This window comes from Solea solea, chromosome 13, assembly GCF_958295425.1.
Source record: "Solea solea chromosome 13, fSolSol10.1, whole genome shotgun sequence".
Taxonomy (NCBI): Eukaryota; Metazoa; Chordata; class Actinopteri; order Pleuronectiformes; family Soleidae; genus Solea; species Solea solea.
Genome location: NC_081146.1, coordinates 1,405,001 through 1,419,091, shown reverse-complemented (window position 1 = coordinate 1,419,091; position 14,091 = coordinate 1,405,001). Strand labels below are relative to the sequence as shown.

The window sequence follows — 14,091 nt, the reverse complement described above, 5'->3', positions numbered from 1 at the left end:
ACTTGTCATAGAGCTTTAATGGGATCACCTTCAAACTTTGTGAGGTCACTGTGGACAAGTTGAGGATCCAAAGGTATCAAAATCTTTTCATTAAGTATCACGGCGAACAAGAAGAAGGGCGGCAAAGTTGGCGAAAATCACGATTCCTCGCAACACACATCAATTTCTTATAACTTTGCCATGGAAGGTCAGATATTGACCAAACTAGTGACAATCGATGATGGGCCCTTGCTAAAGATGTCTATGCAAAAACTGTAAATTTTGAAAACATCGCCTCTTGGTGGTGGCAAACACTAGGAAGTCTGGTATTTCGCAACACACAACAAACTCTTATAACTTTGCGATTGAAGGTCAGATCTTAACCAAATTTGTGATGATCGATGATGGGCTTTTGCTAAAGATGCCTATGCAAAAACTGTAAATTTTGGAAACAGTGCCACCTGGTGGTAACAGAAAGTACAAGTTCACAATTTCCCTGATAACTTTAACAAATTTCCTTGTATCAAACTCAAAATTTGGGAAAACATTCAAAACACATGGTAGATGATGCGTGCCTAATATGATAACAAATTGTTCAACAGTGTTGCAATGACAACACTGCAAAGTCAGATATTTGCGACAAAAAACAAACTGCTACCACTTTGCGAATGCTATTCCAATCTGAACCAAACTTGCTAGGATTGATGATAGTCAATCCCTGAAGATGCCTATATGAAAATATTCACTTTCAAAAACAGTGCCCCCTGTTGACGGCAGACTATATGACGTCTAGTATTTCGCTACAACAACAAACTCTTATAACTTTGCGATGGAAGGTCAGATCTTAACCAAACTAGTGACGATCGATGATGGGATCTTGCTGAAGATTCTTATGCAAAAACTGTACATTTTGAAAACAGCGCCTTCTGGTGGTAACAGAAAATACAAGTTCACAATTTCCCTTATAACTTTAACAAATTTCATTGTATCATACTCAAAATGAATGAAAACATGTAAAACACATGGTAGATGATGCTTGCTGAATATGATAACAAATCGTTCAATGGTGTTGACATAAGAACACTACACAGGATCCACTCTACTGAGTTGTTCCTCAGTGCAGTAACCTTTGTTCGCCACATGATGGAGGCATTTGCCTACAAATCTATCAAATCTAACATTTACAGTTTCTCATGCTGCTCTGAAAGGGAAAGATGGGGCAAAAGGTACTGCAAGAGGGGCCAAGGAAAAAAAAAACAGGGAAAATGGGAAGAGAGAAAAAGTAACAGAGGGAAAAAAGAGAAAATGCACCCTAAATTCTTATACCATCAGATGTTCTATCACAAAAATAACTAGTTATTTCTAAAATTCAGCTTCAATTCTGATACCATCAGTTGTTTTTCACAAAAATAACAACTTATAGACGAAATCACACTGTTAGACCTCAGACCTCAGACCCGCCCTGAACATGTCTGTAAAGGATGACCTCCTTACAGGAAGTACAACTCCCGAAACAGGAAGTAAAGTCTGACATTCTCCGATCCACACGAAACTTGTTATGTAAGTCAAGGTACCTTCCCTAAACACGTTTACGGACACGCCTTTCACCCAACAGGAAGACGGCCATTTTAAACAGGAAACGCCTGACATTGCGCGGGGATGCAGCTGAAAATAACCAGTACCACAAGCGGTGAATGAACGGAAGATGAGGAAGAGGACTCGCGCTCCGACGTGGACGCACGGGGACTCGCGAGCCGTTAAGCTCGAACCCGTCAATTACCGCTTGCGGTACTAGTTCTTCTTCTTCTTCTTCTTCTTCCGCCTACCAAATGAATCGCATTTTAGAGGCCCTGAACATGCCCCAAAACTCACCAATTTTTGCAAGCGCATCAGACCTGGTGTAAATTTACGTTTATTAGTGTTTCGGGGAATGTGCGTTAAAAAATGAAAGTGGGCGGGGCAAATAACTGCTCCACCCCCTAAAACTTGTGGGCCTGAGGAGCACGTTTAATGTACATGCATGAAATTTGATACACGCGTTCCTTAGGTCGGGACGGTCAAAAAAGTCAGCGTAGCCTATGCTCTAAAACGAACAGGAAAGCCGCCATCTTGGAATGAAAATTCATTTTTTGCCGATTTTGGCCATTTCGCACCATCGGTATTTGAACGAACTTGTCCTAGAGCTTACATGGGATCACGTTCAAACTTGGTGAGGTCACTTTGGACAAGTTGAGGATCTAAAGTTGCTAAAAACTTTTTAATAAGTATCATGGCGTACGAGAAAGGGGCCGGCAAAGTTGGTGAAAATTTTTATTTTTCGCCATAGTCAACAAAACTCTTATAACTTTGCGATAGAAGGTCACTTCCCAACCAAATTACCTAGGGTTGATGATAGACCATTGCTGAAGAAGTCTGTGGAAAAACTGTAAATTTTTAGCACAGCGCCTCCTTGTGGTAACAGAAAATACAACAAATACACAATTTCGGTAATAACTTTTACATAGTTAATCTTATCAAACTCAAAATTTGTGACAACATTTAAAACACATGAAAGATGATGCGTGCTTATTATGATAACAAATGGTTCAACGGTGTTGCCATAGCAACACTGCAAAGTCAGATATTTGTGACAAAAAAACAAACTGCTACAACTTTGCGAATCTGAGTCCAATCCGAACCAAACTTGCTAGGATTGATGATAGTCCGGCCCTGAAGACACCTATATGAAAATATTCACTTTCAAAAACAGCGCCCCCTTGTGACAGCAGACACTATGACACCTGATATTTGAATGAACTTGTCCTAGAGTTTTTGTGCGATCACCTTTAAACTTTGTGAGGTCACTGTGGACAAGTTGAGGATCTAAAGTTATTAAAAGTTTTTCAAAATGTCGCATGGTTTTCGAGATAGGGGGCGCCAAAGTTGGCGTTCATTCATATTTCTCACAACAAAAGGCAAAACTCTTACAACCCGTAAAACTTGTCCTCCTGAGGAGCACGTTGAATGTACATGCATGAAACTTGGTACTCACGCGTTCCTTAGGTCCAGACGGTCAAAAAAGTCAGCGTAGCCGAAGCTCTAAAACGAACAGGAAAGCCGCCATCTTGGATTGAAAGTAAATTTTTTGGAGATTTTGGCCATTTCGCACCAATGGTATGTGAACGCACTTGTCATAGAGCTTTAATGGGATCACCTTCAAACTTTGTGAGGTCACTGTGGACAAGTTGAGGATCTAAAGATATTAAAAGTTTTTCAAAATGTCACATGGTTTTTGAGATAGGGGGCGCCAAAGTTGGCGTTCATTCATATTCTTCACAACAAAAGGCAAAACTCTTATAAACCCTAACACTTGTCCTCCTGAGGAGCACGTTTAATGTACATGCACTAAACTTGGTACTCACGCGTTCCTTAGGTCGGGACGGTCAAAAAATTCAAAGCAGCCTAAGCTCTAAAACAAACAGGAAAGCCGCCATCTTGGATTGAAAGTAAATTTTTAGCAGATTTTGGCCATTTCGCACCAATGGTATGTGAACGCACTTGTCATAGAGCTTTAATGGGATCACCTTCAAACTTTGTGAGGTCACTGTGGACAAGTTGAGGATCCAAAGGTATCAAAATCTTTTCATTAAGTATCACGGCGAACAAGAAGAAGGGCGGCAAAGTTGGCGAAAATCACGATTCCTCGCAACACACATCAATTTCTTATAACTTTGCCATGGAAGGTCAGATATTGACCAAACTAGTGACAATCGATGATGGGCCCTTCCTAAAGATGTCTATGCAAAAATTGTAAATTTTGAAAACATCGCCTCCTGGTGGTAACAGAAAATACAACACATGTCACAATTTCAATCACAATTTCTCATATAACTTTTACAGAATTTATTGTAGCAAACTCAAGATAGGTGAAAAAATTTAAAACACATGGTAGATGATGCGTGCATAATATGATAACAAATCCTTCAACGGTGTTGCCATGTCAACACTGCAAAGGTTTTACTCAAAACTCTTATAACTTTGCGATAGAAGGTCCTTTTCCAACCAAATGTGCTAGGGGTTCAAGATGGACCATGGCTGACGAAGTCTATGCAAAAACTGTACATTTTAAAAACAGCGCCTCCTGGTAGTAACAGAAAATACAACAAATTCACAATTCCCTTATAACTTTTACAGACTTCTTTGTATCATACTCAAAATTTATGAAAAAAAACAAAACACATTGTAGATGATGCGTGCCTAATATGAGAAGAAATCGTTTAACGGTGTTGCCTGGCAAAAATGCAAAGGATTACCTAAACTGAGCAATTCAATTATGCAATACCATTTTTCGCCACATGATGGAGGCATTTGCCTACAAATCTATCAAATCTAACATTTACAGTTTCTCATGCTGTTTTAACAGGGATTGGTGTATCCACTTGAAATTTGATATGTGAGACCTCAGACCCGTCAGGAACATGTCTATAAAGCAGTAATGCCAAAGTCAAATACACGGGGGGCAAAAATAAAAAAAGTGGAGGGCTGGGCTGGTTCATTGTCTATTAAAACTTGCAATTATTGCACATATTGAACCAATACCAATACCAATACCACAGCCTATATTGCACTTAATCATTAAATTAAATTAAATTAAATTAAATTAAATTAAATTAAATTAAATTAAATTAAGCAAAACATAAATAAAATCAGTTGCAATATTTTCTCAAGGCTCTTTCAGTAACAAATTGAAAACATTTTTCCTTCTTTTAAACAGGTAAACAGCAAAATGTTATTTTCCTTCAAAGCTCAATGGCAAGATAAATGCAAAAATGAAACAGCATGTGTTACAAAACAAATCAGTGTGCTGCTCTGATCCTCACCAATGTCTGTCTAATAAAATTAGAAGTTAGTGCAAACTTGAAAAAGTTCAAAACAGTTACATGTTTCATAGTGCCTTCTTAAGTTATATTCTTTCATAACGACACACTGTCTCCACACACAAGACACACAGGCTTTCCATTTACTTCGGTGAACATTATTCTGCCTCCCACCTGTCTTGAAACCCCATGTTTTCAGCGTCTACCTTTCTATTTGCCTATTTGGGGGAGAGGGAGATGAAAATTGACGGCGATGTTTAGTCCTCCACTGTGACTGTGATGCTGTTCATGAAGGATGACACGGGATCGCGCTCGCTTGGGGGCACTCGGTACGCGCCAATGCACTCGCAGTGCATCTTGGGATTTGTAGTATGATGGTGCTGAGGGCACATAATACTGAAAGCTGGTTTTAATAGTAATTAAATATCATCCCGCGAGCCAGAGATAACTCATTCACGGGCCTTGATTCTGACATATGTGCTGTAAAGGATAACTTCCCTACAGGAAGTAGAACTCCCGAAACAGGAAGTCAAGTCTAACATTGTCCAATCTTCACAAAACTTGATATGTTAGTCAAAGGAACGTCCCTGAACACGTTTACGGACACACCTTTCACAAAACAGGAAGTCAGCCATTTTAAACAGGAAGTGCCCTCTAACTTAGCACATGGACGCTGAAAATAGTCCAAGCTGAAAATAACTACTACCGCAAGCAATTAATGAACGGAAGATGAGCTAGAGGACTCGCACGGCGACGTGGGCGCAGGGAAACCCGCGAGCCGTCAAGCTCGAACCCGTTGATTACCGCTTGCGGTACTAGTTATATTTGTATTCTTTTTATTGTGGACAGAAAGATAAAAGTATGAATCAGTAAAATAATGATAATGAATAATTAAAAATGATTAATTGATTAAAAAGTTGAACAATTTGGTTTGTTTGACCTCTGACCTTTAGTGGAGTGGCGGTGACCTTGGTGCGTCGATGCAAGACGCTGGAGTGGAGGAAACCTGTGAACAGTCTCCAAACTCACCATGAGGGGGCGCCAACACCAGTGGACGCCACAATAGCTAATACTGCAGTATTTATGAACTCGGAGTACATAAATACTGCAGTATTTATGTACTCCGAGTACATAATCAGTTTAAATAACAGAACGATTCATAGCATGAACTTATTCTTTGATTCTTTAAAGATTCTTTTATGATTGAATTGTAGCCTCCGACCACTAGTTGGCAGCAGTTGTCAGTGGTCACAGAAAACTGTTTCTGCAGTTATATTGAGAATGAACTATGTTACCTTTTGTAAAGTTTCACAATCGTCATCTTTGTATCGTCTTCATGTCACTTTAACTCTTGACAGTGGGCGGGGCGAACAGCTGCTGCTGGAGGCGTGTCTGACTGTTGTGGTGCGGCGTCTGCTGTTACGATAAAAAACAATCACAAGTTCAATTTTATCACATACATGATCTCAGGTCTCTGTACACAGACAACATCATGGAGAGCAGAGAAACACAAACACTGGGCGTCTGTGGAGACAAAAAACTCCCTATTAACAGAAGAAGAAGAAATCTCTGACAGAACCAGACTCGCATGTGCAGCATCTGTGAGAAAAGACAAGAGGGAGATGAGGTAGAGACAGTTTATACAGGACAGTTAGAGTCAATGATGACATGTTTATAGAACAATGTCATTTATAGAAGCAGCAGCAGAGAGTGTTGACAAAAATTATACTGATATCAACTTTAATTATAGCACAATAATAATGGTGATGACATGTATGATAATAATCGCCTCGAAAACTGGATCTGGATCCTGCAACCTGCAAGATGAGGATACAGAGAGAGAGAGAGGGAAGGAAGGAAGGAAGGACACAAACTAGGGAGAGAAAGAGACAAGGTTAATGACATATAAAAAGTCATATTCATACCCTGAGTGTGAGAGAGTGAATGTGACAGAGTGCAGTCTAGGTCTATAGCAGCATAACTAAGGTCCCGGTTTCCCTGAACCAGCTCTAACTATAACTTTATCAAAAGTTTTAAGTCTAACTTTAAATACCATTGACCAAGATGGCGTCACGATGGCATCGCGAGGCCCAGTGTCTCCTTACCCCATCTGGGCCAGTCAGATCATTTCTCACTGTTTCTCACTCCCAGGTTCACTCCCCTTATAAATCGTGTGTGGCCTTCAACTAAGACCATCAAAGTGTGGCCAGAAGCTGCAGATTCTACACTTCAGGACACATTCCATCATACTGACTGGAGTGTGTTTGCCTCTCCTGGCACTGAAGGTACCAACACTGATCTGGACACATACACTGCTGCCGTAATGAACTTTATAAAATGAACTATAAATAATGTTGCATCTGAAAAGCAAATCACCACATACCCCAACCAGCAGCCGTGGTTGAACAAGGAGGTGTGTCTACAACTAAGGACACGTAAGAGTGCCTTTGTGTCAGGGAATGCACCGGCCTACATCCAGGGCTAACATGAAGAGGGGCACCAACAACGCTCATCGCTGTAACAGTGCAAAAGTCGCGGAGCACCTAACCAACTCTGACCCTGGGCGTATGTGGCAGGGCATTCAGGCCATCGGTGACTATAAACACAAAAACTGCAGTCCCACTGTTACAGATGCTTCCTTCCTGAACGAGCTTTATGAGTTTTATGCTCGCTTTGAAAGGAATAATGCAGATCCTGCCACTGAACTGACTCTCCCCCCCTGACCACCAGCCACTCACTCTCACTCTGGCCGAGGTCAGCTCCATGTTAAGCCGTAGCAACGCACACAAAGCTGCCGGTCCAGACGGCATTCCAGGGCGAGTGCTTAAAGCATGTGCTGTGCAGCTCGCACCAGTTTTACTGTGCCCAAATGCCTAAAAACAAAACATCAAAGTCCAAGTACACTCAATGACTATCGCCCCATAGCGCTTACACCGCTTCGAGCAGCTCGTCCTGGCACGATTGAAGGCCTGTATTCCACCAGGCCTAGACCCCCATCAGTTTGCCTACTGTAACAGCAGGAGCACAGAGGACGCCGTCTCCCTGGCCCTTCACACCGTGATGACACATCTGGATAATAACAACACATACGCCAGGATGCTGTTTGTTGATTTTAGCATCTAGGCTGATCTACTCCTGGACCTCGGCATCAATCCAGCGCTGTGTAACTGGATCATGGACTTTCTAACGAACAGACCACAGCACGTTCGTTGTCTACAACTATAGATCCCCCACTGTCCAAATCAACCCTGGTGTCCCACAGGGCTGTGTTTAAAGCCCCTTTCTCTACTCCCTCTTCACACACAACTGCAGACCAGTGTCCCTCACTAATTCCATCATCAAGTTTGCAGACGACACCACACTGATAATCCACGTAATCCATGTAATTAATGTAAATATGAGCAAGAGCAGCTTTCATACCGTCTCATATAGATGCATCTGTGTTACAAATATTATCTAATACTTGCTCTATTGCACTTCTGGTTAGATGCTAAACTGCATTTTGTTGCATTGTTCTCAACAAGTGTAATGACAATAAAGTTGAATCTAAACTTATCTAATCTAAAATACAGAGAAAGGCTCCACCTCCTGAACTGTCATTGGGAGGTGGTTCCACAGGAGGGGAGGAGCCTGGTCACTGAAGTCAGACTCAGTGCTGCCTCTGGTGGACATGATGTCACAGCAGTTAGCATTAGCACTGCGGCTAACGCCGCTACAGAGTGAAAACATAAACATTTGTATTGTTTTCTTGTTTTTTTATATAAATGTTCAATAAACAGACGTTTTTTTAAGTCATCGGCATCATGTTATGTGATCATAAATAAAGTCTTTTGCTTTTATTCAATTGTTCATGTGACGTCACTGAATGTGTGTGTGTGTGTTTCCGTCACTTTATTCTAAATTTAAATTAATAAATGAAAGTCAATGTTTTTCTAAATCTTTTTCCACAAAAACAACTTCTCTGCTCATGATGTTGTCTATACTTTCATTCATTTACATATCTTATTATTATTTATTATATATATATATATATATATATATATATAATATCACTATTAATCATATTTAGTTTGTATGGGGTTAAATGTGTTCCAATAACATTAGTATATGTGCAGAGGATGATCCACACGTATTCTTGATTTGTGTTTCATGCCACAATTAAAAAATCTGTATATTGATTTTTACAAATATAGATGTGTATCTGTAAATAATCTGACTTTTGTAAAACTGAAAATGACATTTGTGAATTGTGATTCTGCATTTGTGGATCAACAGCACACACATTCATCTCTTTCTACAGTTACGGATTTTTGAGACGTTACATTTGTCTCAATCAGCGGCGTCTTTGCATTAAAGGCCGTGCCCCACCAGAGGGCGCTGCTGTGCAGGGGACAATTATAACCTTTTATGTTTTCCTGTGTCAAAAATGTCGTGGAGCACAAGTTAATAATAAGATATCCTCCCAGCGTCTGCAGTGTTGTGTGTCGCTGAACTGCTGCGCGTGCATGTGTGTGTGTGTACAGCGCACGCCTCAGTTTCAGCTGTGGGGCCAGAAGTTCAGGGACCCAGAGCGCTTCTCATTGGTTGATTTGAAACAAGGGCGGTCACCGGTTTGTGCACATGAACAACCGCAGAGCGTCATTTCTCTTCAGGAAGTGAGCGTCAGTCTAATTTATTGTTATTCTTACTTGTAATTGATAATGTAGTTTACGTATTGTTTGAACGCGTAACTGGCGATACGTGTGTGTGTGTGTGTGTGTGTGTGTGTGTGTGTGTGTGTGTGTGTGTGTGGCTTTGCATGTGGGGTGTGTGTCGTTCATGCCATGAGTCGTCCATTGTTGTTATTGTTGTCACGTTGTTGTTTCTTGAGTATTTGATATTGTGAGATGTTGAACTCTGTCATTTGGTGGCGCTATTGATATGATAATATATGTCATTGTTTGTGTGATGGATTATTCAGCTGCAATGTTGTGTCACAGGGGCTGTGGTCCCCTCTCTCACTGGCTACTGTGCGTTTGTTGTGAGGGTATGAGAGTAACATGTGTATTATACGTAAGAGTTTCCTGCATGGCCACGCCAGAATCTACACACCAAAATCGCCACTGGTCTCAATAATGCCTTCCTTCATCAGCAGGTGGCAGTGTTTTACAAGTAGAATCTAGTTGCTCAGGCACATAGATATACATAATAAAGACTAGGGCCGTTTCTCAATATCCATACTTGTGCATACTTGTGTGTACTTGTGTGTCCTTGTGAAACATCATCAGTCCCAGTCCAAGTTCTGTTCCAATTCTCAAGTAAGCTAGGACAGTTCTCAAACCAGGAAGTGTTCTCGCTCCACCCATTTTTACCCAGTATGCATCGGGTGGTGACTTAAGCCTACTTGGGATGGCCATGTATCCCAGAATGCATTTTGGCGGAACATAGCAGCAGATAATAGAAATATAAATCTAAATAAATATTTTTAAGATCATTTGAGGCGAGAAATGAGTCATTTAGAATTCAAACATGTGGTTTGTGTATGAAGACATGACATATTTATAGTTTGGCAGCGACGCTGGTGCTCACAGTGTCCAGCAGAGGGCAGCGTGACCTCGGCCTGTCCTGATGAAATAATGACGTCTCTGTCATTAGATGCTTGGTGTGATCCATAGATTTGTTGTTATTTTGTTTTTAATGGAAACGTTTTGACCCGACAGTTTGAAAGTTTGTATATTATTAATGTTTTATTTATTTAACTTTGAATTTTAGATTTATATTAAAGTCAGACGGTCATTGTATATGTATTTAAATATAATATGTACATATATGTACATGTGTATATATACATATATGTACATATATATGTATATACATATATATGTACATATATATGTATACTACTCTACAATGCTGTAATATATCTATTTTCCACATTGTATTATTTGTACTGTATATTTTAATAGAAATAAATTAATAAATGAAGTTAAATATTTAAAATGCCCCTAGTGATTGACTCTGGCGCTCACTCTATCGGCTCATGACTTCAAAAAGCTACAGGAAGCAAGACCCGAAATTAGTCTTCAACCTGCATCCACAAGACTCTACTCCTACGCAGGTAAACATCCCCTCTCACTTTTAGGCAAATGCACACTAAGAGTTCAGGACCCTAACGCAGCGTGATCTGGCACTGCTTCATTCTTCGTGGTGCCACAAGCACAGGCATCACTCCTGACATGCAAGACATCCACAAGTTTTCAGTGGGCTGGGAAAACTTCAAAATTACCAGCTGAAGCTAAAGATAGATCCAAATGTCACCCGCGTTATTCAACCTGTGCGCAGAATTCCATTCAATCGGAGGCAGCGCGTCATTGAGAAGCTTCAAGAGCTTGTGGACTTAGACGTCATGGAGCGAGTAACAGAGCCAGCTCATTGGGTGAATCCATAACAGTGGAGAAAAGACCAGAAAATGACATCAAACAAGGAGGACTAGGTCTTTCAGGTATGAAGGGGCCTGACCATTAAGTGCTTTGTACGTAAGGAGGAGGATTTTAAATTGAATTCTAAACTGTGGGTGGAGCCAGTGTAGAGAAGCTAACACTGGAGTTATATGGTCTCTCTTTCTAGTTCCTGTCAGAACTCGTGCTGCAGCATTTTGAATGAACTGAGTTGAACAACCTGATTTATTTCATCCGGCCTCATTGATAAATATAGCTGTGTGTCATCTGCATTACAATGAAAGTGTATGTTGTGCTTCCTAATAATGTTCCCTAGAGGAAGCATATACAGTATAAGGTAAAAAGTATAGGCCCAAGCACTGAGCCTTGTGGAACTCCACAATTAACTTTAGTTTGTAGTGAGGCTTTATCATTAACATGAACAAACTGGAATCTATCAGATAAGTATGATTTAAACCAGCAGAGGGCAGCACCTGTGATACCAAGGGTCTGCTCCAATCTCTGCAGTAGAACATTATGATCAATGGTGTCAAATGCAGCACTAAGATCTAACAGGACAAGTAAAGAAACTAGACCATTATCTGAAGCCAAGAGAAGATCATTACTAACTTTAACTAGTGCTGTTTCTGTGCTATGGTTTAATCTAAAACCTGACTGAAAATCTTCAAACAGGCCATTAATGTGCAAATATTCACATCATTGATTAGCAACTGCCTTTTCTAAGATTTTAGAAACAAAGGGAAGATTAGATATAGGTCGGTAGTTAGCTAAAATATCTGGGTCAAGGGTCGCTTTTTTGACCCTTGACCCAGATATTGTCAAGGGTCAAAATGGCTGCTACACCTCCTCCTCGGCCTGAGCTTCTAGGAATATGGGTATTAGCATGAGTGGGTGGAGTTGACTCATTTAGACTAACATAATCTTCTTCATGTAACCAAGTTTCAGTTACACAGAATAAATCAATACAATTGTCAGAAATTAGATCATTTATTTATTTATATTCACATTAGAATGAGTGGGATGCACGGTTCAATAAAGGAAGAGTCTAAAAACCTCATACCAGCGTGTGGTCACTACACTTGCTTACATGAGTATTGGGAAACGGCCACATACTTGTTTACTCCCGTACTTGGCAAGTATATACTCCCAGCGTACTTCTCAAGTACATACTGGCTTACTTGAGCATTGAGAAACGGCCTAGATCTTCCTATGTCTTCTTATGAGTATCAGCCATCTTGCCACAGTCACCCATAACACTGTGTTGTAGCGGAACATGGACTTTTTAAATAACATAACTTGCTCAATTTTCTACCGATTTTCAAACGGTTATTGAATGTGAATGACACTGCATACTTATGAATAATTATAACCATGGGCTTTAAATAACATTAAACAGAACAGATAGGTGCAATGAATATACACACACACATATATATACACCTTGTATATGTATATATATGTATATATGTATATATATATATATATATATATATATATAATAATAGGAATATTACTAATATAATAAAATAATTAGAATTATTACATGTTTAGTTTCAACATAAGTAATAAAATTCTGTATGCTGACTCCGCCATTAGACATCTAGCCTTTATTATGTATATCTATGCGCCTGAGCCCTAGATTCTACTTGTACAACAGTGCCACCTGCTGATGCAGGAAGGCATTACTGAGACACATATAAAATCCAAAAAATCTGTAACTGTGGAAAGAGATGAATGTGTGTGCTGTTGATCCACAAATGTGGAATCACAATTCACAAATGTAATTTTCAGTTTTACAAATGTCATATTATTTACAGATACAAATCTATATTTGTAAAAATCAATATACAAGTTACAAATGAGATTTTTTTATTTGTGGATCTCAAAACATGAAACACAAATCAAGAAATACGTGTGGATCATCCTCTGCACATATACTAATGTTATTGGAACACATTTAACCCCATAAGTTTGCAGTTGTTTGTAACAGTGACCACAAGAAGGCGCTACAATGAAAATACCATCAGTTACTGCTACTGAATGTTTCGGCCTTATTTAAATAAATGAAATGAATGAAATGTCTGTTGATATTTTTAAAACGTGAAGAAATAAGACGGAATATGATAAAAACAAACTTGTGTTTATGAATATAGAAATTATTTTATAACATTTTAATATTTTTCTGAAGGTCAAAGTGGTTCAGGCCATTTATGTTTATTTATATTTCTTTTCGTTTTGTTTTGTTTGATCTCTTCTCGTTAATCACAGGCTTTTGTTTTGAAATACGCAGCCGGATGTTGATTCCGGGGAAATGAAAATGTCCTCTGGTGTTAGCTGGTTAGCCTGTTAGCCGCTACCTGTCGGTCTGTTTGTGTTGTTTCTACAGTTTTTATTGTGTGTCTTGTGTCTCCGTGTGTTTGTTCCGTGTTGACCGGAAACAGAAACAGTTAAAACAAGGAGACGTTTCCGGTTTAAGCGACGTTTGTTCAACTTCAGCTGCGTTTAACGTTAGCATTAGCGTTAGTTAGCCGTGGTGAGTTCAGGGTCCGTGATTTCTTTTTACTCATTCACTTTTGTCTAGAACAGCGCCACCTGCAGGACAAACTGCACACCAGCAACACGGTCTACAGGTAAGACTTTAGCAGTAGATTCATTCATTCATTCATTCATTCAGTCATTCATTCATTCATCAGTGTTTTAAAAGTAAACAACACACACACACACACAGTTCACCTCCATCACCAGTGGAGGACACAGAGATCTGACCTCCAATAGGAACCAGTGCCACACTGGAACCAGGTTTTAGTGGGCGACCCTGT

At 39.8% G+C, this 14,091-nt stretch overlaps 2 protein-coding genes across 4 annotated transcripts in view; both read left to right on the top strand.

The window, feature by feature from the left end:
* The window catches only part of si:dkey-7j14.6 (uncharacterized protein LOC556585 homolog), a 58,396-nt gene extending 49,722 nt beyond the window's left edge, over positions 1–8,674 (top strand). Inside the window, exon 7 of the mRNA XM_058648035.1 lies at positions 5,789–8,674. Coding sequence (XP_058504018.1) covers positions 5,789–5,869 — 81 coding nt within the window. The 3' untranslated portion in view covers positions 5,870–8,674. The remainder of the gene's footprint in view (positions 1–5,788) is intronic.
* A 4,893-nt stretch (positions 8,675–13,567) lies between these two features.
* nudt17 (nudix (nucleoside diphosphate linked moiety X)-type motif 17) overlaps positions 13,568–14,091 on the top strand; it is a 4,705-nt gene continuing 4,181 nt past the window's right edge. For all 3 annotated transcript variants that reach the window (XM_058648899.1, XM_058648898.1, XM_058648897.1), the window contains exon 1: positions 13,568–13,902. The gene's annotated coding sequence lies outside the window, so the exon portion shown is untranslated. The remainder of the gene's footprint in view (positions 13,903–14,091) is intronic.